The sequence below is a fragment of the Equus przewalskii genome, chromosome 15 (assembly GCF_037783145.1).
Source record: "Equus przewalskii isolate Varuska chromosome 15, EquPr2, whole genome shotgun sequence".
Classification (NCBI taxonomy): Eukaryota; Metazoa; Chordata; class Mammalia; order Perissodactyla; family Equidae; genus Equus; species Equus przewalskii.
The window spans coordinates 63,781,357-63,806,540 of NC_091845.1; the positions used below are offsets into that span (position 1 = coordinate 63,781,357).

At 45.3% G+C, this 25,184-nt stretch overlaps 1 protein-coding gene and 2 long non-coding RNA genes across 7 annotated transcripts in view; 2 read left to right on the forward strand and 1 right to left on the reverse strand.

The window, feature by feature from the left end:
- Window positions 1–18,788, reverse strand: part of KAT2B (lysine acetyltransferase 2B) — a 94,123-nt gene extending 75,335 nt beyond the window's left edge. For 2 of the 5 annotated variants that reach the window (XR_011527552.1, XM_070577502.1), the window contains exon 1: window positions 18,442–18,788. Coding sequence is in view for 2 of the 5 variants with exons in the window: in XM_070577502.1 (XP_070433603.1) it covers window positions 18,442–18,720 (279 nt within the window). In the remaining 3 variants the exon portion in view is untranslated. Of the gene's footprint in view, window positions 1–11,229; window positions 11,331–11,641; window positions 11,719–11,845; window positions 12,025–12,322; window positions 12,660–18,441 lie in introns of those variants that run through there. The other 3 variants (XM_070577504.1, XM_070577505.1, XM_070577501.1) reach the window with 3 other exon arrangements.
- LOC139076193 (uncharacterized) lies at window positions 17,610–18,265 on the forward strand. Its single transcript, XR_011527553.1, has 2 exons — window positions 17,610–17,717; window positions 18,139–18,265. It is a non-coding gene; the product is annotated as an uncharacterized lncRNA (long non-coding RNA).
- Window positions 18,789–19,570: 782 nt separating the features above from the next.
- Window positions 19,571–21,735, forward strand: LOC139076194 (uncharacterized). Its single transcript, XR_011527554.1, has 2 exons — window positions 19,571–19,754; window positions 20,999–21,735. It is a non-coding gene; the product is annotated as an uncharacterized lncRNA (long non-coding RNA).
- The last annotated feature ends 3,449 nt before the right edge of the window (window positions 21,736–25,184 follow it).

Here is a 25,184-nt window from a genome sequence, read left to right on the forward strand (position 1 = left end):
GGGACACTTGGAAACCTAAGCACACAAAAATTTTAATACGTGTGGGACTCATTGCCCAATTTACTAAAGACATACTAAGTCCTTTAGAAAACATTCAATGTCATTATCCCTAACTGCCAGCAAAGCATTTTCTGCCAAGTTTTCCAGGCTGCTGCCACCATGCCCTCTGCCTTGCCCTTCATATCTCCCTTCCAGATGTTCAGGCCCAGGCACTGTTCTTCCAGATAAAAGGCCTCCCTTCAAAACACCTTTCTCATATCTCTCCTTAATTAGGCAAGACAGCTGCTGTCTACAGGAACTCCCAAGGGCACTGGCCTTGCAGCTTTAACAAAGTACCCACTGAAGGACAACCTTTGAGGGAGTGTGCTGCCAAGCCAATTACTGCAGCAGCTAGCACCCCGGGCCAAGGAGGGGAAGGCTACCCAGATGACTTCATCTCCCCCAAGAGAAGTCTCTGCAGACGTGGCAGAACTAAGAAAGAAGAAAAGCCCACTGCATCGCTTTCAACAGGTCTAGGATAAAAATGGTTTTGCCCCAATAGAATCCAGGGTTAGAGGTCAAGCAAACACAACAGACTTTGTCATAGTATGCAGAAGCCAGGATGGATGATGAGAAGGAAGCTAAACTGGATAAACAAGTGATCATGACCCAGATGACAGACAGACAAGGGAGAAGGGAGCTGACGGTTCACTCAGTGTTGATGAGTGAGGTGGGTGTGAAGATATGTGGGTCACATCCAGAGGAAAAGGAGAAAGACAGCCAAGCTGTCTAGCAGGATTCAGTCATGCTTAAAATACTGGAAAGTCATATTTGCTGGAAAACTGAAATCAGTGACAGGGATGTCCCACAGCAAGAACACAGTGAAGGGAAATTTATGGAATACTGTGAATACAATTTGTATTAAGCACCTAAAAGAGAAAAGCACGTTTGCTTGTTCTTATCTTACCCTGTATGAGGAAGGTATTAATTAATCCCATTATTCAGAAGAGAAAGCTGAGGCTCTAAGATGTTAATAGACTTGCCTGAGCTTATTTGGTCTACCCTTCAGAAGTCCTGGTGTGTTCAGGCAGATAACTCGTCCTGTGGTTGTGTGGAGAGGTCCTCATTCTATTTTACTACCTCTCTGTTCCAGGTTGGACAAAGGCAGAAGGTTTAAAAGTCAAGGACCAAAATCATAAAGGGATACAACTTCATACCCACAAGGATGGCTATAATCAAAAGAGAAGATAATAACAAACATTGACACAGGTAGGAAATGGGAAGCTTCAAGATTGTTGGAGGGAATGTAAAATGGTACAGCTATCCTAGAAAACAATTTGGCAGTTTCTTAAAAGGTTAAACATAGACCAACAGAACAGAATAGAGAGCCCCAAAATAAATCCTCAAATATATGGTCAAATGACTTTTGACAAGGGTGCCAAGACCATTCAATGGGGAAAGGACAGTCTTTTCAACAGATGATGCTAGAAAAATGGGATATTCACATGTGAAAGAATGAAGTTGCCAGAATTTACCTTACACCATATATAAAAATTAACTCCAAATAGGGCCGGCCAAGTGGCCTAGTGGTTAAGTCTGGCATGCTGTGCTTCAGTGGCTTGGGTTCACAGGTTTGGATCCCAGGCGTGGACATATACCACTCATCAGCCATGCTGTGGTGGCGACCCACATACAAAATGGAGGGAGACTGGCACAGATATTAGCTCAGGGCTAATCTTCCTCAAGCAAAAAAAGAGGAAGATTGGGAACAGATGTTAGCTCAGAGCAAATCTTCCTTATCAAAAAACAAACAAACAAAAAATTAACTCCAAATCGATCAAAGACCTAAACATAAAACCTAAAACTATAAAACTCTTAAAACATAGGAGAAAAGGTTCATGACATTGGATTTGGCAATGATTTCTTGGATATGACAGCAAAAGCACAGACAACAAAAGAAAAAATAAATCAGACTTAATCAAAATTTAAAACTTCTGTACATCGAAGGACATAATCAACAGAGTGAAAAGGCAACCCATGGAATGGGGAAAAAATATTTGCCAGTCAAATAACTGATCAGGGGTTAATATCCAGAATATATAAAAAACTCCTACAACTCAACAACAACAAAAATAACCCATAAAAAAATGGGCAAAAGACTTGAACAGACATTTCTCCAAAGACATACAAATGGCCAATAAGCACATGAAAAGAAACACATCACTAATCATCATGGAAATGCAAATCAAAACCACAATGAGATACCACTTCATACCCATCAGGATGGCTATTACCAAAAACACAGAAAATAGCAAGTGTTGACAAGATGTGGAGAAATGGAAACCCTTGTGCACTCTTGGTGGAAAGGAAAATTGGTGCAGCCACTATGGAAAACAGTATGACAGTTCCTCAAAAAGTTAAAAATAGAAATACCATATGATCTAGCAATTTCACTTTTGGGTATATACCCAAAAGAATTGAAAGCAAGAATTTAAGGAGATATTTGTATGCCCATGTTCACAGAAGCATTATTTATAATAGCCAAAAGTTGGAAGCAACCCAAGTGTCCACTGACAGACAAAGGATAAACAAATTGCAGTATGTGCATACAATGGAATATTATTTAACCTTAAAGAAAAGGAAATTCTGACACACTCTCCAACATGGGTGAACCTTGAGGACATTATGCTAATTAAATAAATAACATAAGGACAAATACTGCATGACTCCACTTTTATGAGGTACCTAGAGTAGTCAAGTCAGAGACAGAAAGTAGGATGGTGGCTGCCAGGAGTTGAGCAGAGTGAGGAATGGGAGTTATTGTGTAATGGTATAAAGGTTCAGTTTTGCAAGATAAAGAGTTCTGTGGATAGATAGTGGTGATGATTACACAACAACGTGAATTTCTTAATGCCACTGAAATTTTTTTGCGCTGTGTATTTTACCACAACTTAAAAAAGTAATAAATTTTTTTAAAAGTTAAACATAAATTTATCACATGACCTAGCAAACCCACTCCAAAGTAACTACCCAAGAGAAATAAAAACATGTATCTACACGAAAACTTGCACACACACACGTCCATGGTAACATGATTCATATTAGCCAAAAGGTAGAAAGAATCCAAAGGTCCATCAACTGGGGAATACATAAACCAAATGTGGCATATCCTTATACTGGAATATTATTTGGCAATAAAAAAGAATGAGATGCTGTATGTGCCACAACATAGATGAACCTCAGAAACATTACGCTAAGTATAAGAAGTCAGTCAGAAAAGACTACGTATTGCATAATTCCATTTATATAATCGTCCAGAAAAGGCAAATTTATAGAAATAGAAAGTAGATTAGCAGCCTTGGGCTGGGGGTGTTAATGGGATTGACCGTAAATGGATGCAAGGATCTTTCTGGGGTGATGGAAACCTTCTGACACTGGATTGGGATAATGATTACACAACTCAGTCAATTTCCTAAAAATCACTGACTTGTACACTTAAAACCAGAGAATTTTATGGTACACAAATTATACCTCAATAAGTTGTCTTTTCAAAGGCAAGAATTGCTAGAAACTATCACTTCAAATATAGGTCTTCTGCAAAGTTTCCCCAAAGCGCATCCAAAAACTGAGGCTTATTTTCTCTTCACAAATTAGAGCTCAATAAACTACGTTAAAAAAAAAAAAAACAAGACAGCACATGGGGATCTCCACCTCTGTCCTTTTCTGATCTAAAAAACCAAAAGAAGTTACAGTGTCTAGGTGACCACACCTCCGCTGTCAGAAATTGTCTCTGCAAAAGAGAAACAGCAAACGACAGGAATAAGTGAGTCATTAAGTAGGCTGCCCTGTTTTTAAAATTACTGGAGAGTTTGAAACAATTAATAGTTGCTAATAATAAGGCCAAGTTACTAGTGTTCCATTTGGGCTCCTTCACTCAACACCTTTGACTTGGTGACACACAACTTTCTGGCATGTTCACAAGTTCATTCGAGCCTAATTGGAATCTAAAGTGGATTTCTGTACAGTAAATCTAATTCCCCTTCTTGACTGTCATATAAAATATAACATACAGCTCAGGAGAATTGGGTAGGGGACTACCAATTTCTGGAAAGGATTCAAAGCAAGTGAGGAGAGAGATGGGACGAGCAGGGTTGGGGTGAGAGGGTTTACACTGTCATTTGCTACCATTGTGAGCTGTGTGAAGTTTCCTCTTAACTGTGTGTGTGTATTACTTTGAAAAAAATCTTTTAATCCTATTTAAAACACCACCGCCAGCACCTGGACTCCACAGTATGCAGTTGTGAGGCCAATAAGTTTTCTCTTTGGAAGTGAACTGCTTTAGAAGCAGTTTGGATAATGCTCTTGTGATTTGGAGGGGTGCTTCTCAAACTTAAATCTGTTCACGAATCACCTGGACATCATGTTAAAACGCAGATTGAGATTCAATCAGTCTGAGGTGGGCCGGAAGATTCTGCATTTCTAAAACGTTCCCAGGTGGGGACCACACTTTGAGTAGCAAAGATATGAAGGGGAAAAGATGGTGTGATGGGAGTGGGTGGCAATGCCTCTCTCTTCTTCCTGGGTTAACTTTAGCTTTCCACATACAGTTTAAATTTTAATGGCTAAGTCATCCCTTCTGGGACATAAACCTTTTTTCTTTCTCCATTATGTGGCAAACCTTCCAGTTCACACAGTTGTACAGGGAAGGCCAGCGGACACCATTAAACTATGACTCGAAACTGGGATTTTAAGAATCTAGGGACTTCCGGCACAAGAGGAAAAAGAAAGCAGGAATGGGGGAGGGATACTTCCCTCAGGGCATCAAATTTGCCTGGAATTGAATGTGAAAACAGAGCTGGAAGAGGAGAAAAGATAACTGGTGAGGTAATTCAGCAGCAGAAGCGTCTCTGAAGACCTTAATTACGAGTGCCATTTTGGTCTGGAAAACCAAAAGGAACCACAAAAACAAATACTGAAGAGAGTGGTCAAGAACACAGAAGGAGGGCCGGCCCTGTGGCCAAGAGGTTAAAGTTCTGTGCGCTCCACTTTGGAGGCCTGGGTTGGCAGGTTCGGATCCCCAGTGTGGGGATCTGCCCATCAGCCATGCTTTGGAGGCATACCACATACAAAGTAGAGGAAGACCGGCACAGGTGTTAGCTCAGGGCGAATCTTCCTCACACACACACAAAAAATGATTACAGAAGGAGAATGGAAATCACGTCATGAAGAAATAACCCAGGGCAAAACAACCCAGGTATAAATACCCAATTCAAACGCTTTTCTTCCATGCTATCCAAGATTATTCCAACATCAAACCAACAGAAAACCTTGGGGACATCCCTGTCTGGAAGAAGTCCTTGTGCCTGTGCTGGAGCTGAATAAGGAACTGCCCTCTTTAAGCAGGTCTGAATGAGTCAAAGGCCCAGGATCCTCAGGTATTGTCTCAGAAGCTGCTAGAATGACTCCAGTGCTACCAAATGGCCTAGGAGGGGGCCAGACTTCACTACATCTGAGTCACCTCTCCAGGACCAAACCCAAACATGCATCACCCTAGCAGCGGTCTCAAGAGGTCCTGAATGATACCAGGGCCAAGAAACTGGGCCTCCAGAACCCTAAATTCCAGACAATTCCTGGAATCTCTTTTAATACACGCAAACCCAATCTCAGACGTTATCTGTGAACTTGGCAAAGCAGTCAGCTCAGTCTTCAACACAGTGGAAAGATCTGTCAAACTGTTTAGCTGACATTGAGCAGCCCAGACAACCAGCTGACTGACAGAATTTTTCACTCTGAGGCCTGTTTTGGCACCAAGTCAACCGGGATGAGCAAAATAGTGCGATATATGTTGCTTCCTCGGACAGCTCACATCCTCATGCTATCAGTCACTATCTAGGCTGATGACTCGCAAATCCACATAACCAGCCCAACCTGCAAAGCAGAACTTCCAGCCCACATTCCCAACTGCCCACATCTGGCATCTCTGCCCAGTAAGTTTCACATTAAGGCTTGTCCTTAACTTCAACAACCCCTTTTCAATTATCCTATTCCCTCCCTTGGAATTTCCATTCTCCAAGCTGCTGAGGCTCATACAGCTACATTCAATTGGCTTCACCTCAATGCCATCTGATTCTTCTTTCAAAGTCTCTCCCAGATTTATACCTTCTCCATTCTCACTGCCCTAGGTCAGGCCCTTAATAGCCAATTAGAAAAACCAGCTTCCTCCCCACTTTCAATACATTCCCACTCCCAACTCTCCATCTAACACCCACTACACACATCATTCTACACTAAAATGCCATTTAATAATGTAGAACATTTCTGCCTGATAATTTCCAAGGCAATGTTGGCCTACATCATCTTATTTACCCCTCCCAATAACCCCGTAGGACAAGTAATTCAACGCTTAGAGAAAGGGTGTGGCTTGCCTGAGCTCACCCAGCTGGCAAAGAAGCAAAGAGCCAAGACCAAAACCTAGAACTCCTCGCTGGCACTCCAAGACCTTGTGTCTCCTCCTTAAAGTGCAAAGACTCACTATTATGAAGTGGATTCAATTCAAAAGTTTCTACCTGAAATTCAAGACCTTCTGTCAAGTGACTTCTTGTTTACCCAGTGGATCCTACTTCTATCATTTCTGTTTACTTGTTTTTCCTTTTCTCCAATTTGGCTACTCTCTTTATTAAGATCAATAATTACGATTTAGCACTGCTTTTAACCGTAATAGTAGCCACCATTTACTGAACATTTAGAATGTTCCAGATACTATACCAAACTGCTAAATGGATTAACTCATTTTATCATCAAAACACTTGACTACTAAGAGATGTGCCTAATTTAACACATTTGAGAAAAAACTCTTGATTCTCACCCACCCAAACCTGCTTCTCCCATGGTCTTGCCCATCTTGGTAAACAGAACTACCGTCCTTTCAGTTGCTCAGGCCAACAACCTAGACATTAGGTTCATTTCTGTCTTTTCTTCACATGCCAGCTCCCAACAACAAATCAAGTCTCGTTGCCTCTACACTCACAATACAGTCCCAAACCGTCTACTTCTTGCCCCCTCCACTGCTACCACCTTGTCCAAGTCATCATCCAACTATACCAAGTCTGCAATAACGTCAACTGGTCCTCTTTTTCCATTCTTTCTCTTGTAAACTTAATTCTCCTCAGAGCAGCCAAACGAGACACTTTAAAATGCAAATCTGGGGGCTGCCCCCCGCCCCCATGGCCGAGTGGTTAAGTTCAGGCGCCCCGCGCTCCGCTTCAGCGGCCCAGGGTTTTGCTGGTTTGGATCCTGGGTGCAGACATGGCACCACTCATCAAGCTATGCTGAGGCAGCATCCCACATGCCACAACTAGAATGACGCACAACTAAAAAATATATATATACAACTATGTACCGGGGGGCTTTGGGGAGAAAAAGGAAAAACAAAATCTTCAAAAATAAATAAAATGCAAATCTTATCTGAATCCACTGGAAACAGCCCAGACGTCCATCAACAGATGAATGGAAAAACAAGCCATGCTATATCCATGCAACGGAATGCTTTTCAGCAATAAAAAGAAATTAACTACTAATACATGTAAGAACATGGATGAATCTCAAAAAATATTATGCTGAAAGAAAGAAGAACAGTTATGTACTGTGTGGTTATCATTTATATGAAATTCTAGAATATCTAAACCAACTTATGGTGACACAAAGTAAATCAGTGGTTGCTTCTGGGGGAGAGAGACTGAATGGCAAGGAGCAGGAGGGAACTTTCCAGGGTGATGAAAATATCTATGTATTGATATGCATTTGTCGAAACTGATCAGAACTGGAGATCGAATCATTTCACTGTATGAAAAGCATGCTTTGGCAATCTGGGTCCATCGTCTTCCACCTCATCTACACTTGCTCCCCTGTCTAACCCCAGCTAGCCACAGTGGTTCCCTGGCCGCCACGGATCATGCCAAGCCATTTCCTGCCCCAGAGTCTTCGCACTCCCCACCGGGCACCCTCTCCCCTCACCTCCCCACAGAGAGCTGGCTTCTCTCCAGCATTCAGGCCCCAGACTGTGTACCCTCGGCTGAGACCTTTCTGGGCACATATCTGAAGGAACTCCCCACGCACTCTCATTTACTTCTCTGTTTTCATTCTCTGTGTGGTATTTACCACTTTCTGTTAGTTTCTTGTTTACTGTCTGCTTCTGCAACCAGAAAGCAAGCTCTGCCAGAGTAAGGACCCATCTGTCACTGTATCCCCAGCATCTAAACCAACGCCTGGCATGTTAAACAACACTTGCTGAACGAATGGAAAAAGTTGACAATATCACTATCTCCATTTTACAGCTATGAAACCTGAGGCTTGTAAAGGTTAAGTAATCTGCCCAGAGTCACACGGTAAGAAAGCAGCACAGTGGGATTCACACCCAGGCCTTCTGTTGCCCAGGACCACGTACTAAACCACTCTGACGTCTTGCTCCCTTCAGTTTTGCTTCTCTGCTTCGTTTTATACTGTTCACTTCATTTGTGCTGGGCCTTTCTCCTACACTTCCACCTGCCCCCAGCTCTTGATGGGGATGGTTTCTCTCTGTGCTGACTCCATGCTTGATTTTTCACTTGAATTTTTCTTTCCTTCCGTATCTGTCTCCCACCAAGATGAGAGGCTCCTTGTGACTTTCACTTCCTTTTGTCACTCACCACACACCTAGGACAGAGCTGGGCACAGGGACCTAACCAAGCCTCGTGGACGTGTTCCCTTGGAGGTGGGGTGAGTGAGGGAGTCCTGTGGGTAGGTGCAAATCCTGAGTTACATGACTCACTTTGCTCTTCCAAAGTATGCTGACCTTGGCTTCCTTGGCCTTCTGCCATCCAGTTTCAACACCAGCTTGTTAGAGCTGATGCAAATTAGGGCTGCGGCCATCAGTCACTATGCTCTTATTCAGGTCTCATCTCTGCACTTCTGGAATCTCCTGCATACCACAGAAGCCTCACAGAAGACTGCACAGGCCAAGAGCACACAATGAATGAGGAGTGAATTAGGACAGTGTAGAATTAATGGAAGCATCCCCACACATCTTGCCCTGAGGTCACTGAAGAGATTACTCAAGGCCCCCTTCTAAGGTTAGGTGGTGTATTATTCCAAGTGGATCATTAGAGACATTATTCACACATTTTTCCAAAATAAATGCACTCATCTCCTGATTTAAAAAATAGTAAGCCCTGTGTCTAGGCCTCTGGGTACAAACAGAAGAACAAATTAAAGAAAGCTTATTGTAGCCTTTAGTTTAAGTGGGCAGCAGAGCAACAAAAAATATAAAAAGTATTTAGAAAACATGCCTTTATAGGCAATTTGATTTGCTTTTCTAGTTCACTAACATAATATAGATTTTTAGAATATATGGTAGGGCCTTTTTTCTCACTTCATAGGTTTCAACTTGCTAGTCTTACAATACAATGCCCTTGGGAGAATTTAATTCTAATTTGCAGAAGAGGAAACGGGGGTCAGAGAAGTTCACATCATTTGCTCAAAGAAAGACTAAAAGTTGGTGCAACGCCTCCTTGCCCTGTCTTGTAGCAGAAGTCCAGGCCATGAGACAAGCACTGCAAGCTGTCAGGTCCACCGGGAGCTCACAGGAACCACCCCTAGCTATGAGTCAGAGATGCTGTTCCAGCCCCAGCCCCAGCTCAGGGCCGCCCAGCTGCTGACCACAGGACTTTGGGCAAGTTACCAAACCTCCCTGAGCCTCAGTTTCCTCATCTTTAAAACAGGATTCCTTTCTTCCAGTCTCACAAAGCCTGTGAATATGAAATTCACTGTAAATATGAAATGATCCATTTATTCAACAAATACGTACTAAGTGCCTACTATGTGCAAGGCATGGTCCATGGACCTGAGATACGGAATGAACCAAAGTCCCTGCTTCATGGAGCTTCTATTGTCATGAAGGAAACAGACAAGAAATTATTAAATATATATATATACACACATACATATATACACGATTTCCAAGTGTTGATAAATGCAGTAAAGGAAAGCAAAACAAGTTAAGATTATAGAGGGATGGGGTGCCGCTATTTTAGATATGTTGGGAGGTGGTCAGGAAGACTTCTCTGAGAAGCTGGCATTTGAGAACACATGGGAATGAAGCTTGACAACTTGACAACAAGCTATACCAATATCCGGAGGAGAAAAGTGTGCCATGCAGTGGGTAACAGCATGCACAATTAGATGTGAGAGATGAAAGCAATTCAAAATTATAAAGGATTCAGTTCTATTTCAATTATAACTAAGTGATGAACTGTCATAAGGAGTTTGGACAGGAGCTCCATGAGCAGAAATCTTCTATGGCAGCCCAAGGAAAGGAATGTTAAATGAATAAGTAAATGGCAATAGGTATGACACCCTGTGTACAGGCAAACACACACTCTTCCAGTAAAAATAAATTAAAGTCCTGCTGTGTTAAATATATCAATTACGGAAAAGATTATTTTAAGTGGATGGTCCATATGATTCCATTAAATAATAAGCTTATCTTATATATTTAATATGAGTCTTCAAGGATGAGTTGTTACACAAAAACTGTGTGGGGCTGTGCAGTAATCGAATTCCTCCCTGCCACTCCTGGGGAGAAGGCGCCCTTTAGTGACCTCAGCACACAGTTCTGGAGAACATAGGGGATGAATCAGAACGTTCTCTTTCCTACACCTCCACCCCTAGGCCAGCATCACAGAGCTATCAATGCTCACTGGAGCTTTATGTACTGGGTTCTCCCAGCCTTCTAGGAACCCTGCCACAGCTCCCAACATGTACGGTTCTGTATGGCTTGCAGAATACAATGTACAACTCGACTCCTCTTCCAGAACCAAGGATGGGTGACAGGAGGACTTCGCGTGGATATTTACCACTAAGGACTCACCAACACAGACTCCAGGAGAGAAGGAACTGTGCAGCCTGCGCATTCCACCAGCTGTGACATCACAGGGCCCCCTGCTCCCACCTCCCCGTCATTCTGCCTCTCTTCCTCCCTTCCAATCCTTATCTACATCTGCTTGACCCAGTACACCTCCTTGATTTCTTGTCCACATTCCTGCCCTTAGGGGCTCTTCCCAGTATACCTGAATTTCAAATTCCCATCTTTCCTTTGGAAAGCCTAATTAAAATTCATTTTATGAAGTTGTCCACATCCAGTGACTTCCATCCTGAAAATAGTTGACAATTTTTAACTTGTTCTTTAGTTTAAAAACATGTGTCTTTGGGGCTGACCTGGTGGTATGGCAGTTAAGTTTCCACAGTCCGCTTTGGTGGCCCGGGGTTCACTGGTTGGGATGCTGGGTGCGGACCTATGCACCACTTCTCAAGCCATGCTGCGGCAGGCGTCCCACATACAGAGAAAGATGGGCACAGATGTTAGCTCAGGGCCAACATTCCTCAAAAAATAAAATAAAATAGAATAAAAACTACTGCTATACGCAACGACATGGATGCAGCTGACAGACATCATGTTGAGTGACAGAAGCCAGAAGCAAAAGATTTCATACCATATGATTTCAACCATGGGAACTTTAAGACAGGCAAAACTAATCTTCAGTAATAAAAGTCAGAAAAAGAGTTAGCGGGAGTGGGGAGGGGGCACCAAGGAGCCCTCCGAGGTGCTGGAAATGCTCTACAGCTTTACCTGTGTGGTGGCTGCGTGGATGCACACATACTAAAAATTCATCCAGCTATAAACATACGATTTGAGCGCCGTACTGTCTGCATAATAAAATCGAAAGTTAAAAAATCTACTCTCCTCTGGATTGTGCTGAGACACTCTTACGTGTACAGTCTTATATAGAGTGGTCTGAGGACTTCGCAACATCCTGGACGGTCAATTCCTTACCTCTCTGGCACATCTGGCACCTTCGACAGCCTGAGAAGGTATCTCTTTCATCTTCCTTCAACAGGGAATTCTACTGGGGCAGCCCAGTGACCCTTCTTGATTGTCAGCTCTCAAATAATCAAGGGCACGCATCTGTGTGCCCTGGGCCGGTAATAGAGAACGCTCACTTTGTTTGCTTTACGGCCTGCACAGTTTCAATGAACTAGAAAAGCCTTTGAACATATCTCTCAATCGGAGAACAACAAACGTCAAATGAGAGCAGCAGAAAGCCCGAAACAAATGAAACCCTCTCTGTAGAGCGTTTGGAAGAAGAGCATCCCCTCCGCCCCATGAGAAAGTTTGGAAGAGGATGCAAAATGGAGCTATAGAAAGAGAACCTTCATGGGCCAGCTCTTCCCTGAGCAACCAGTGCGGCTTGAGGAAGTTGATCAGCCTCTTTGGGTCTCAGCACCCTGCTAGTAAAATGATCTTCCTTACCTTCCTCCACCCCAGACAGAAGAATCAAATGACATGACGCATAACAGTTCGGCAAAACACGAAGCTGATACCAATGGGAAGATTTAAAAAATAAAATAAAATCGACGTCTCTGGAATGCCTGTGTTCCAAGAACTTTCACATGTGCTAAGCTGTTTAATCTTCATGTTAGTCAATGAGGCGGCACCTTGACTCCCACTTGGCCAATGAGGAAACTGAAACTCGGGCAGTTGAGTGGCTGTCCAAGGTGCCCAGGGTGGAGGGAGAACGGGCAGGATGGATCCTCCAGGCAGCCAGGGAGCCAGCGAGCCTCCTACTCTGCCATAGGTCATTCTGCATCTGAATCAGACCAGGAGTAGGAAACCATTAAGAGTAGGGAACCATTGACAACTGTCCCCACATAGCCACCGTCCTCTCATGGAGAGACAAACGGACTAAATCAGAGGCCACTGAGTCTTGGAAATCCAAGTTTTATTGGCATTGCACTGACTATCCAGATGTTTCACCTGAGAAGCAGAAGTTCTCATTGTCCCAAGGTGTCTCACGTGAAACTGTGTGTTTTACCCTCAACACTCGCTATGGCAGGTCAGACCTGTGGATTTACCTGAGAGACACAGAATTAAATCCTGCCAACGTGGACAGGTAACTAGGTTCAAATCTACTGTGTGGTAAAAAGAAAACACCACCCCCAGCAGCGCTGCATCACAGAATGCTATTCACGAGCACACGCCTCCTAAAACAAAACTGTCCTCAGCAGATTTTGTTCTGTTTTGCCCTATAAACTACTTTCTCAGTTACAGAAAACTGCAAATGGCAATCTGAAGGCTTTGTAGGCTTGAATTTCCATCTTCCCTGAGAGTTTATGAGGAAACAATTAAATTTGGTCATCTTTCTCTCGGGCTTTTTGCACTGTGCCTGCCAAACGAAACATTTTTCCTGCGTGTGCCTGGCCCCACGACACCGCCTTTCAGAGTCACCACACACAAAGTAATCATACGTTACAATTTATAGCTATCATGTGGCTAAACACTGATTTTTCCCCAAAACATTTTATCTATTCCCCCCTCCATGTTTTGTGCTTTACTATAATAATACTGCTTAACAGAAGAGTCTCCAAAAAGATATTTATTTGGTTTCTGTTTGCAAACCAACAGTCAATTGATACAAATATCACCTTAAAAACGTGCCCACAGTAGGAGGAAATTTGGGGGGAAATGAAAGAGTTATAAAACCGGACAGTGGTGATGAATGCACAACGGTACACATTTACTCAAAAGCATCTGACTGCACACTTACAGTTGGTGAGTTTTATGATCTATAAATTATACCACAAGAAAGCTGTTTAAAAACTTGCCCAGGATTCAACAAAGCGAGATTTTTCAGATTTCAAGTGTTATTCAAATGAACATTAAAAGCATTAATTTTTCCTATGTTGCAAACATGTTTACGGCATTATGGGACAATACAATTTTCCTCTAAAAGAGGGATTCTCAACTTTGGCACCATTGTCATTTGGGGACAGACGACTCTGCTGTGGAGGGCTGTCTAGGGCATCGTGGGATATTCAGCAACATCGCCAGTAGCACTACCTCCCCCGGTTACAAAGACCAAAAACGTCTCCAGACATTGCCAAATATCCCCTGGAGGGCAAAACAGCTCCTGAGTGAGAGCCGCTGCTCTAGATGCTGAGAGTTGAAAAAGAAATCAGCTCTCTGGAGGTGGGACTGACACACACAAAGGTGTGCAGGGCTCTCTCCAACCTGAAGGCCGGTTGGAGGGTCCCATTCACCAGATCCTGCCAACGAGGGACACTTTTATAATGGCACCTCTGCCCCTGCTCTCTGCATATTCTACAGTCAGTGTTAGATCCAGATTATAAATCATTATTTTTTAAATTAAGACTAATTTTATAGCCCTGTGCCCATGTCACTCTCTAAGTATGGCACTCAGCCCAGAATTGAAGCAACTGGGTTCTCCATAAATGCTTGTGGTCACTGTCTCTGACAGCCAATGAGCAAAGCATCAGGCAGTTGGGTTTCACCAGCATTAACCCAGCGCTTTCAGCTTCCAGGAACTCTGAGGGACCTTCTCTCTCTTAACTTCAAGGTTAGCTGAAGCGACGGTCTCCATTCTATAGATGAAGTCATGGAGGCTCAGAGAAAAATGAAGTGACTTGTGCCCAAGATCATACAAGCGGTAGAGCTGGGATTTGCGCCTCTCGATGTCCCATGTTCTCTCTTGCCTGCCACGTCAGGGGATGCCCTCCTCGGAGCTGCTCTGAGGCTCACCAGGGCCAGACAGCCTGCTGGGTGCCCCACGCCTATGGGCCTGTTTTAAATGCTCGCTCATGCCATGGGTTGGGGTCGTTATTCCTACTTTACAGACAAGGAGATGGAGGTGGAGGTGAGGTCCTTGGACAAGGTCAAACAGCTGGATATCCGAAATTTGGACTCAGGTTAGTCTGAACTGTGAAGCCACTATATCCTACTGCCTCCTCTCAAGTAAAAATAGCTTATTTCATTAGGCCAGTCAATGGTTTTTGCTTTTTTTTTTGTAGATAAATTACACCATAATTTAAGGAGATCTGGGTTGGGGCTACTCACACATCCACCCGGGGCTTCTTTTATAACACTAAAAACCCAGTCCTACAGACACCTGTGCAATACTTAGAAATGCCCTATGTGAAAAAATCCCCTCCACCCAACTGTCAAGAAGTAGGCTAAAATTTCACTGTGCTATTCTAACAGCTCCTCATTTCCTCCATTTTCTCTTCTCCAACTCCTTCATCCTGTCAATAACCACATCACTTAGAATCTGTTCAGAGACAAACACATATCAAATAATCACACAATTAAAAATGGTGATGAAGCACCAGGAAGGAAAAGTAAGTACAGAGGGGCTCAAAAAATCCATAATGAGAAGGCTGGCCAGGGAGGTGAAGGAAATGCAGGGAATCTGAGATTTGCAGGAAGAGTTGGGAGTTAATTTGAAAGTGAGGCAAGAAGAGTTTTAGATCCCAGTGAACAGTGTGTGCAAAGGCCCTGAAGTAGAAGGCAACCATGCATGCAAGGCTCTGAGAAAGCGCCAGAGATAGCAGTGGCCGCCCACGCAGGGCTTTGCAGACTCCAGCAAAGAGAAATTAAGGGTCCTAAGTAGGGGCATGACATGGTCAGATCTACATTTTTAATGATCACTCTGGTAGTGTCACACACAAGCAAAGTGACTCTCTGAAGCCACCTTTGCCAGAACACAGTTCAAAGAACTCTACCCTGGATCCTGCAAAACAAGTTTGTTTCTTTTTTTTCTTCTCTCCGGGGTGTGGTGCACCGCCCTGGCTGTGAACTAGCTCCCGTCTTTTTCTGTTTCATTTGTGAAGTTTAAAGGCCAGATCTTTCCTCAGGTCTGGGCCCTGTTGTTGTTTCAATAGCCCCCAGTAAAGTATCTCATCTCTTTCCAGGTCCCTCCTCATTCCCTAACCTCTCTACTCTCTCCAACTTGCCGGTCAGTGACAAAAGGTAAAGAAACTGTCCTTTGGGGCTTTCTTATATGAAGGGTAGAAACAAGTTGAGAAAGAACCATAGAGTTTGCTTGCTCGCACCCCCTCACCACGATCAAGCACAGTTAAAAAAAAAGAGCTAATCTGAGATAATGTGACTCCCCAAGTTAGGATTCCTGGATTCCCCAATGCCCTCTTGGCCACACACCCCCGCCAACCTGGTGGCCCCAGCCAATGGAGCTCCCGCTCCTGTTGGCCCAGCTCCAAGCTCTCAGAACTGCTTTCAGTTTCTCCACTACAAGAAGCTTCACTTCACCCAGCCCTGCGCTGCCAAGAGTCCTTAGCACCCACTGACACTTGTCCAGGCAGCCATTCCCACCCCTGCCGTGCTCCAGCCTGGGACCTGCCCTGCCCTGAGTTCTAAGCTACTCCAACAAAGCAGGTTTCTGGAACTTCATTGTAATTGGTTCACTGCCCACCTCCCCAGGCCTGCAACACACACACACACACGTGCACGCGTACACACGCATGGTCAGCAGCTCCAGAAGGACAGATTCTGGGCGTCACAGGCCCAGCATCTAGCACAACGCCTGGCACCTACTTGGGACTCCTCTAAATATTTCCTGAATGAATGAGCAAATAAAAGTGGGCACTTTCAGAGTCTCCCAGGAGCAGGAAGAGAGGCCTGTAATAAGGGAGCTTTTCCCTTCCTGTAAGTTTAGTCATGAATGTGAACATGAAACACAAGTCTCAAACTTTAGAAAAGGTGCTACGTCTCACTCATGGAAATTTGAAAGCATCAAAAATAGCGCGGGGCACATATGCTCATGGTTTAGATAGGACCAAAACTTCAGGAGCGTTTTCAGATGTTAAGGCAACAGGGAAAGAAAGCGCTCATGATGGAAACCCAAGAGACAGCCGGGCCAGCAACCCTAAGCTCACGCAGTTCCTACAGGTGCCCACTCTGGCTGCACGATGCCAAGTCCATCCAGCAGCGGACTTTGCTCTCAAGTCTGTGCGGTTCTCCCTTCTGCCGACACTCCAGGTCTTGTCTAATGCCCTTCATAACCAACTCGTGGCCCTTCAGCTTTCTTACCAGCACACTCCCCACTTTATCTTTTTTGCATTTCTTCTTCAGAAATACCAGCCATGTGGCATTCTTGTCTCACAGTTTCCGTTTTCTTGGCTGAACTGAAAAGGGACTAACATATTGTCCGGTTCTGAACTGGGGTCTTGCAACTTGGAGCGTGGTCAGCGGACTAGCACCACATCATGGAGAGTTTGTTAGAAAGGCAGAATCTCGGCCCCACCCCAGACCTACTGAGTCAGGATCAGCATTTTAACTAGCTCCCCAGGTGACTCCTACGCACACTAAAGTTCAAGATGCAATGGGCTAGATCCTACATTCATTCAACAAATATTTATTGAATTAGTGTAGGGTACACAGGGGGCATTCAACATCCACATGAGGATGGGAATAGTGTTGAAAAAGGGTTAAGCACAGACATTCCTTGCGGTTGAGAAGCTCCTGTAAATACTAAAAACAGCATAACCCGGAGCGAGCTTCTAGCAGGATTAATCATCTTTACGCCAAAATTCAGAAGTGGCTGCTGCAGCTGAGTTGTGGGAATCTGAAACCTGGGAACTTGACCCTGTTGGCAGCAGGCGGGAGGAATACAGGGGAGGTGTGCGAGTGTGTCTCTTCCCCGCCTCAGCCACAGGCCTCAGGAGCTGACAAGGCCAAGTCCCCGCCCCCCTCAGCTGTCACCCTGTCAAAACAAAGCCGCTGCTGACAGCGCAGGGCCAGCCTGCCCCGGGGCCTCGGGCAGTCCTCCCAGCCCGGGAGCACGGCGCCCACATCTGGATCTGCAGCCGAGGGGCTACCAGGTGCCGAGTGCTGGGTAGGAGAGGGGATGGCAAGGAACGTGTGTCCCCAAACTGAGCAGCAGCACCCGCCGTGCTGGCTGCCACCTTGCCAAATCCTGTTTACACCCCGAGCAGCTGGGACAGCGTTTTAACTAAACAAGTAATAATACAATCATGACGGGGCTGTCACCGAGCGCCGCAGCGCCTCCGCCCTCGGCGGAGAGCGCCCGAGCTCCAAGACCCTTGCCTCGGGCTGCGCCCACCTTCCCAACCTGCGCCTTCCGCGCCTTCGATCTCCCGAAGCGCCGGGAGTCCGGGAGCCTATCCCACCCTCCCTCCTCCCACCTAGCTCCTTCCAATGGGGCACGGGAGAGGATGGGCGAAGATCCCCCAGGAGATTCTTCCTTGGCCCTGGGGCGCTAGCCACACAGTGAGCACTGCTCCACTCCCTGGCAGGCGCCTCGGGCGGGCTCCTACAGAGCAACAAAGCCCCAGGGCAGCCCAGGAGCGCGGACGCAGAGGCAACTCCTTCCGAGGGGGAGGAATGAAAGGTTCTCGGTCTCGGTGATTCCCCTTCTTCCAACCCAACAGGACTCTGGTCCGAGAAGCAGCTAATTGGGCGCGGGCGACAGCAGCACTTCCGCGGTGCAGCGGCCCCAGGCGGGCGGCGGGGACGGGGGCGGGGGCATAGGGGGAGGGAGCGGGGGGCTCCCCGCTGGCCAGACCCCCCGCGGCGGCCCGGCGGCTGCGAGCGCGTACCTTGCAGGCGGAGTACACTCCGAGTTTCTCCAGTTTCTTGGCCCGCGGCGCGGAGCGCAGTTGCGCCTTCTTCACGGCGATCCGGGCCGAGCCGCCGCCTCCCGGTCCCTCGGCCGTGCCCGCCGCCGCCACGGCCGTCGCCGGTCCGCAGGCGCCCGAGCCCCCGGCGGCGGCGGCGCCCGGCGAGCCCTGCGGGGGCGCGGGGGGCTGCGCGGGCAGCGCCCCGAGCCCGGCTCCCGCCCCGCCGCCGCCCGGCCCGGCCCCGCCAGCCTCGGACATGCCGCCCCGGAGCGCGGCAGCAGGCGCCGAGTGTCAGGCGCCGCCGCCGCCGCCGCCGCCAGGGTCTCCCTCTCGGGCTGGTCGCCGGGCGCGCGGGGCCCTCCCCCCGGCCGCCCGCCCCTGCGCCCACCCCCCTCCCCGCCCCGCGCGCTCCGGCCGCGGCCCGCGCGCTGACGGCGGTGGCGGCGGCGGCGGCGGCGGCGGCGGCGGCAGCTGCTCCCCCAGGAGGGAGGGGACTAGCGGCTCCGCGGCCGCCACCGCCGCGGCACACGCCCTCCCCCCGTCCTCCTCCCCGGGGCTCCGCGCTGCGCCCTGGCCGCCGACATCTTCCTCTGGGCTGCGGCTGGGGGCGCGGCCGGGCGGGGGCCAGCCCCTCGGGGGTCGCCGGGGCAGAGGACCCCCCGCCCCCTCCCGCGCCCCGCGCGCTTGGCGCCCCCCGCCCCCGCGCCCCCGCGCCCGGACACCTAGCGCTCGCCCGCCAGGGGGCGAGGCCCCACTCGGGGGGGTGTTAGGGGGCTGGAGCGCAGGCACCTGCTGGCCGCCTCCATCTCGCAGACCCCCCAGCCGCCCCCCGCTCTCCCCAGCCCCCCTAACCCCGGAGGCGGGGGCGGGGGCGACTCCCAGTTATTTGTTCTTCCCCTCTATTCCACCCTCTCTCGGAACGGAGACAACTTCCTCCACCCTAGCGGGAGCCGGAGGAAAAAAAATATTTTTGAAAAGTCCCCGTCGCTGCTAATCCTTTTCTTTGTTGCTAATTCACCAAAATAAAGGCGTGATGTTTCCTATTTCTCTTGTTAAATACTTTTCTGTCCAACTTTTTAAAAAATCCAGAATGCTTTTCTTCCTATAGTAATTTCTAGATCTCATCTGCCAGAGGCAAGAAAAGACTGTGAAGCAGTATTTTCTGTAAATTTTGTTTGAAAGTGCTGGTTGTGAAAAGAACGGATGTCTAAACGCCCTGTCAGAATGAAAACTATGCGCCCTGGGAAAAGTTTGAATACAGAAAGTTTGTTAATAGGGTTCATCTCTGCGTGGTGAGATTTGTAATCTTGCTATTTTCTTTTGTATAATGTTCCATAGTTTTCAAAATTGATATCACCAGCATGCATGTTAACCATGAAAAAAATTTAAGCAGCATCCAAAAGAATGAGTGTTGATTTTGGCCTCCAACTTATCAAAAAAAAAAAAAAAAACCCTCAACTCAGCATTTTCATCTGTTGTTGAAACTGTTGAGCACTGTCGTTTTATTGTTGATGACAGTGAAGGTGGTGGTTAGTAGTAGAGAGCACTTTTCGGGTTTTCATTTCAAAGTTGTACACCCTTGGTTGGGTTTTCTAAAGCAGTTTTCAAAAGCCCAGCGTTTTTTTCGAGACCCTTCGTAAGTGCCCTGCTTTTGTAATGTGAGTCATAATTTTTATGTAATATGGGTCATAATGTGAGTATTATCAAATTCTTTGCATGCCGCGTAGCTCTCGCCCAGCTCCAGCCAGAGACGCATTAAGGAATGTGCTTTTCCCTGGAAACATTCCCCCTTCCCATCCCATTTTTTCCAGTTAATTCTCTCTATCCTTTATCTAGTTTCTCGATGTTCTTTTGACTTTTAATGAGGAGTGATATGTAAAAATTATAAATAAAAAAATGTTTGTAGATCTAAACAATGGCATTAGACTGCCCAGAAGGGAGAGCCTCTCCTGACTTCAGCGCAGGCCGAGGGTCTGAAATGGCAGACTCAGGCTCCAGCAGGACAGTTGCCCGCCTGCCTCCTTTCTTGGCTTGGTGTGCTTCACCTTACCACTGTTACTCTGTCCCTGCTCGCCTGAGGTTTTTTGCGGGTTATTTTGCCATTCCGATCAAAGGAGTATGGGATTCTTAAAGGCTGATCAGAGTCTAACACCGTGATGTTAGCAAATATGTGCATTTGTGCATTTCACTAGATATCAATTTCCCTCAAATAGAAAAAAAATGATAAATATTAGTTCTAGTTGATGTTTGTCCTGCTGAAAGCATAGGGGTGCAGCATCCTAATATCTGCAGGTGCTTCAAGGTGCAGAAATAGGATGGATTGATGCATCTGTGAACAGGCCAATAGGCAGATGAACAGATATGTGATAAAGCAAATAGAGCGAAATGTTAGTAGTTGAATCTAGGGAGCAGGCATAGGGGCGGTCACCGTGCAGAGTTTTCAACTTTTCTGTATGTTTGAAATTTTCCATAATAAAATGTTGGGGAAGGAAATCCAGCTTTAATATTAACACACCCATCACCTCCCCCTCCCAAGCTGTCACCAGTATTCAGGAGGCAAGCTATTTCCAGGATGTTTTGAAGCAGAAGAAAACAACCTCATTTCAGTCCACCCTGAAAACCATCACTGTCTGAATGGCGAATGGCTTGTGACATCAACTGAACATTATTTTTCATTATTTTCCTGTTCTGAGCACCCAGATGACATACTGCCTTAGGCAGAAGGCCCACAGTTTCAAAGCCTATTCAAAGCCTATTAGCCTTATGAGCACCAGGCAGGGACATTTCAAGGGCAAAGGATTCAGGAGGCTTGTTGCCTCTTCGTAGTCAGGCTGTTGTGAGCATTTCTTTAGTAAGCTCCTGTGTGCAGAGCTCTTTTACAAAGTGAGTACCAAGAAAATAAAAGGCAATGTTTTCGCTTACAAAGTATTTACAACTGTGAAAGGATTTCCATCTACAGCGGAACTGGAGGATATGAAATGAATCTCATGCTCAGAAGAACAGAAGTGACGATCTGAGAGACTGATTTCCCATAAGTGCCTGATTTACAGAAGACTAGGCTCATCTCCTGACCAGTGAACAGCAGCCAAGAATCTCTCCCATCCTCACGCCAATGAACTCACCGCGGATTCTGGCCGGACGTCCCTCTCTTTGCCCTTGAATCCAGCCCGCCCCAAACCTTCAGTGGACTCGCCTGTTGCTTGCTACACCATGGGTTTCCAGAATTGCAATTCCTCGCCTATTACCAAATAAACTCAATTTCTGGTAATTCAAGCTTGCCTCGGTTTACCTCTTTATCTTGCTTGACACAACTTACTGAGGTAACGAAGCCACAATTAGAAAATAAAGGGCTGGGGGAGTAGGAATTGTAGGGGGCAGGTTGACCACTGGAGGTTACTTCTCGAATATTCATCCTATAGAATATTATGCGTCTGTTACAAAGAATGACTTTTATACAAATGTAATAGCATAGACAGATCTCCAAGAAACACTTATGTTAAAAGCAAATTCACATTGACATATAAGCACAATTCTGTACGTGTTCAATGAGTGCATAGAAAAATACAAAAGCAAGAGTGAGTTGTGAAAGAAACACAGCAAACTCAAATGTGTTACCTGTCACCAGGCACCCTTGAGAGTGAAACTGATTTTTCTCATATTTACTTTCCCAGTTCCTCACTCAAAGAAAGCTCTCATTAAATACTAGTTGTCATTTCTGCCTGTAAACTCTGTTTTCGGTCTGTTCGTATCTGTCTCCATTGCCATCACCTCTCGCCCAGACTACCAGTGACAACCTCCTACTGGCCTCTGCTTTTACTCTTGCTCTACCACAATCCCCTCTTCACAGTATAGAGTTTTACAACTGTAAATGCAAACTGTAAATGCAAACCTGAACCCTCCAACGGCTTCTCATAACATTTAAAATGCAATCTCAATTCCACAACCTGGTTGGCAAGGCCCGCCTCTCCTGGCCCTTCTCCCTGGTGTGTGGTACACTCCAGCCAAACTCAGGAAGCTCTTTCCTGCCTCAGGAGCTTTGGATTTGCTTATTGCCTGACACCCTCCCTGAAACAGCATGGCTGGCCCCTATTCATGTAGTTTCCCCTGCTCAGAGATCCCTTCCCACCTAAGAAAGCCAAGTTTTGTGATCATCTGTTGTTACTCCAACATCTAGCACCTTTCAGCCATAGTCCTTCCTTACAAGCCTATTCAGCTTCTGTAACGCACCTGAACCGCACAGGTGCGTTGACATTGTCCCCAGTGAGGGCCCAGACTGGCTGAGTCTGGATCAGGTAGTATCATAGCAGGTTTGGCCCGGTGTGTGGCCAACAGCTGACATCCTTCCCAGCGCAGCCATCTGTTTTTAGGGACAGTGACTTGACATGAGTGTAAAATAAAGACATGTGAGGTAGATGTCTTGGTGTGGAGCTCCGTGGGCCAACTTCCCACTGGAGAAAGTGGCTGTGAATAGCGGACACATTTTAATAATCTCTAAAATAAAATCTATACTTCTAAAGAAAAATTACTGAAAAGCCATTATAAAATGAATCCTTGGACGGGGAGACATAAAATCTTCTCTCGTTTTCAAGCATTTATCCAATTAAATGGTCATTTCCAAAGTGAGTCTTAATCATGCTCCAAATCCCATTAGTGATATTTTATTCATTTTTGTTTTCAGTTGTTCTTAATAACAATTTTCCGTGTTTAATATGGATGGGCCTAAATGTGTTTGGCAGAGCATTGCCCTTGTAAAGAAAGAGGGTTGTTTCTGTTTTAAACACTAACATGGTTGTTTTACCAGCCTACCTACTATTTACAATGAAGGTACAAAGAAAGTAAAAGAAATGATGTCTTCTTTCTTCTGAACTCAGGCTAAATGGCTGACTGCTTTTCTAAAGCAATATGAGAGTATTTATCTCTTTGAGCAACTTGAAAATTATGTAAGAAAATCAAATTTCCAAAGAATCAAACTTTGCTGTGACCTAGATTTTCTGTAGCAATCTGAATATGATGGATTTTATTCTTGCTAGTGCCAGATAATTGTTTAAAATAGACCTAAGAGGGTTTCTAATTCCTAACTCGGTGAAAATGTTCATACACATAATTTCACAGATTAAGAAAACAAATTTTATCAGGATAGGTTTTCTAGTTTAGGGTCCCCTTGTAAGGGAAACCATCTTCCTCAGTTCCTTAATCTTAAATCCTGGTTGGCTGAGCACACTGCGGCTGACCCTTCAGGCCTAAAATCAAAGTTCAGAACAGTGTGTTTCAACTTATGAAATAGGTCCTATACATCAGCGACCACTTTGGGTAAAAAAGCCAAAGAAGAAAAATAGAAAGTGTTCAGCATAGTAACATGATATCCTCCCAAAGCACAAAAATTTGTATGTTGTTATAAAATATTTCAAACATATAGAAAAGTACAATGAGTGGTATATCTGTATATTCACCAACTAGATTTTCTTAGTATTTTCATTTGCCAGATAGATATATTATTAATTTAAGAAATCCTCCTTCATATTTCTCTGTATCTCATTTCCCAAGTGCCTGCCCGCCACAGAAGTAAACACTCTAAGGAAGTTTGTATCCTTCTCATTCATGTTTTTTAACATTTATAAAATAAACCCTGTAGAGAAAGGAGGGTGAACTTTTACTGTAAAGAGCTAGGTCGTAGATATTTTAGGCTTTGCGGGTCACAGTAGTCTCTATCGCAGCTACTCAACTCGGCCAAGGTATAGTGGTCTTCTGGGAAAGAACATCTCTTTCTCTTACATAGTCGAAAACCAAGCAGGATATTGGCGTGTTACAACTCCCAGTCAAACATTCCCATCTTTCTTATTCTTCTTGTCTAGGATTTTTGGTTTACATTTTTTATGACACGAAGCAAATTCTTATTTTACTGTGATACATTAGTTTGCTACAGCTGCCATAACAAAAAAGCCCACAAACTGGGGGGCTTAAACAGCAGAAATTTATTTCTTCACAGTTCTGAAGGCTACAAGTCCAAGATCAAAGTGTTGGCAGGAGAGATTTTTTCTAAGCCGTCTCTCCTTGGCTTGTAGATGGCCATTTTCCGCCAACATCTTCATAGGTCTTCCCTCTGTGTGTGTCTGTGTCCTCATCTCCTCTTCTCATAAGGACACCAGTCCCATTGGATTAAGGCCCGCTCTAATAACCTCATTTAATTACCTCTTTAAAGACGCTTTCTCCAAGTATAATCACATCTGAGGTACTAGGGTTTAGGACTTCAACATATGAATTTGGGGCAATGGGACACAATTCAGTCCATAACATGCAGTAAATAGTTAATTAATATATTTAACATATTTATGCCGACATATTTTAACAATTCCCATGTTCACTGTTTCTTGCACTATACTCCTTCAATATAGATTTGCTTTTTTCCTTGCTGAACATATCCTTTAGTAGTTCTTTCAGAGAGGATCTAAACCACTACTTATCCAGTCTTCTACTTAGGGAAGGCCTTAAATCTATAGGAGGTGAAACATTTGCAACAAATGTGTTATATCTAGTCTGGATGAGTTTAATATGTTCTAAAAACCTATAAAGAAAAACAACATCTTCTACATTGAAATGGTATTTTACGTCAATTTTTAAAAATAACATTTGTGTATCTTCCACATCAAAAGAAAAAAGGAAAGAAAGAAAAGAGTCAGGGTCCAGCATATCTGTATCTCCAGCTGCTTTTACTCCTTTGTCTC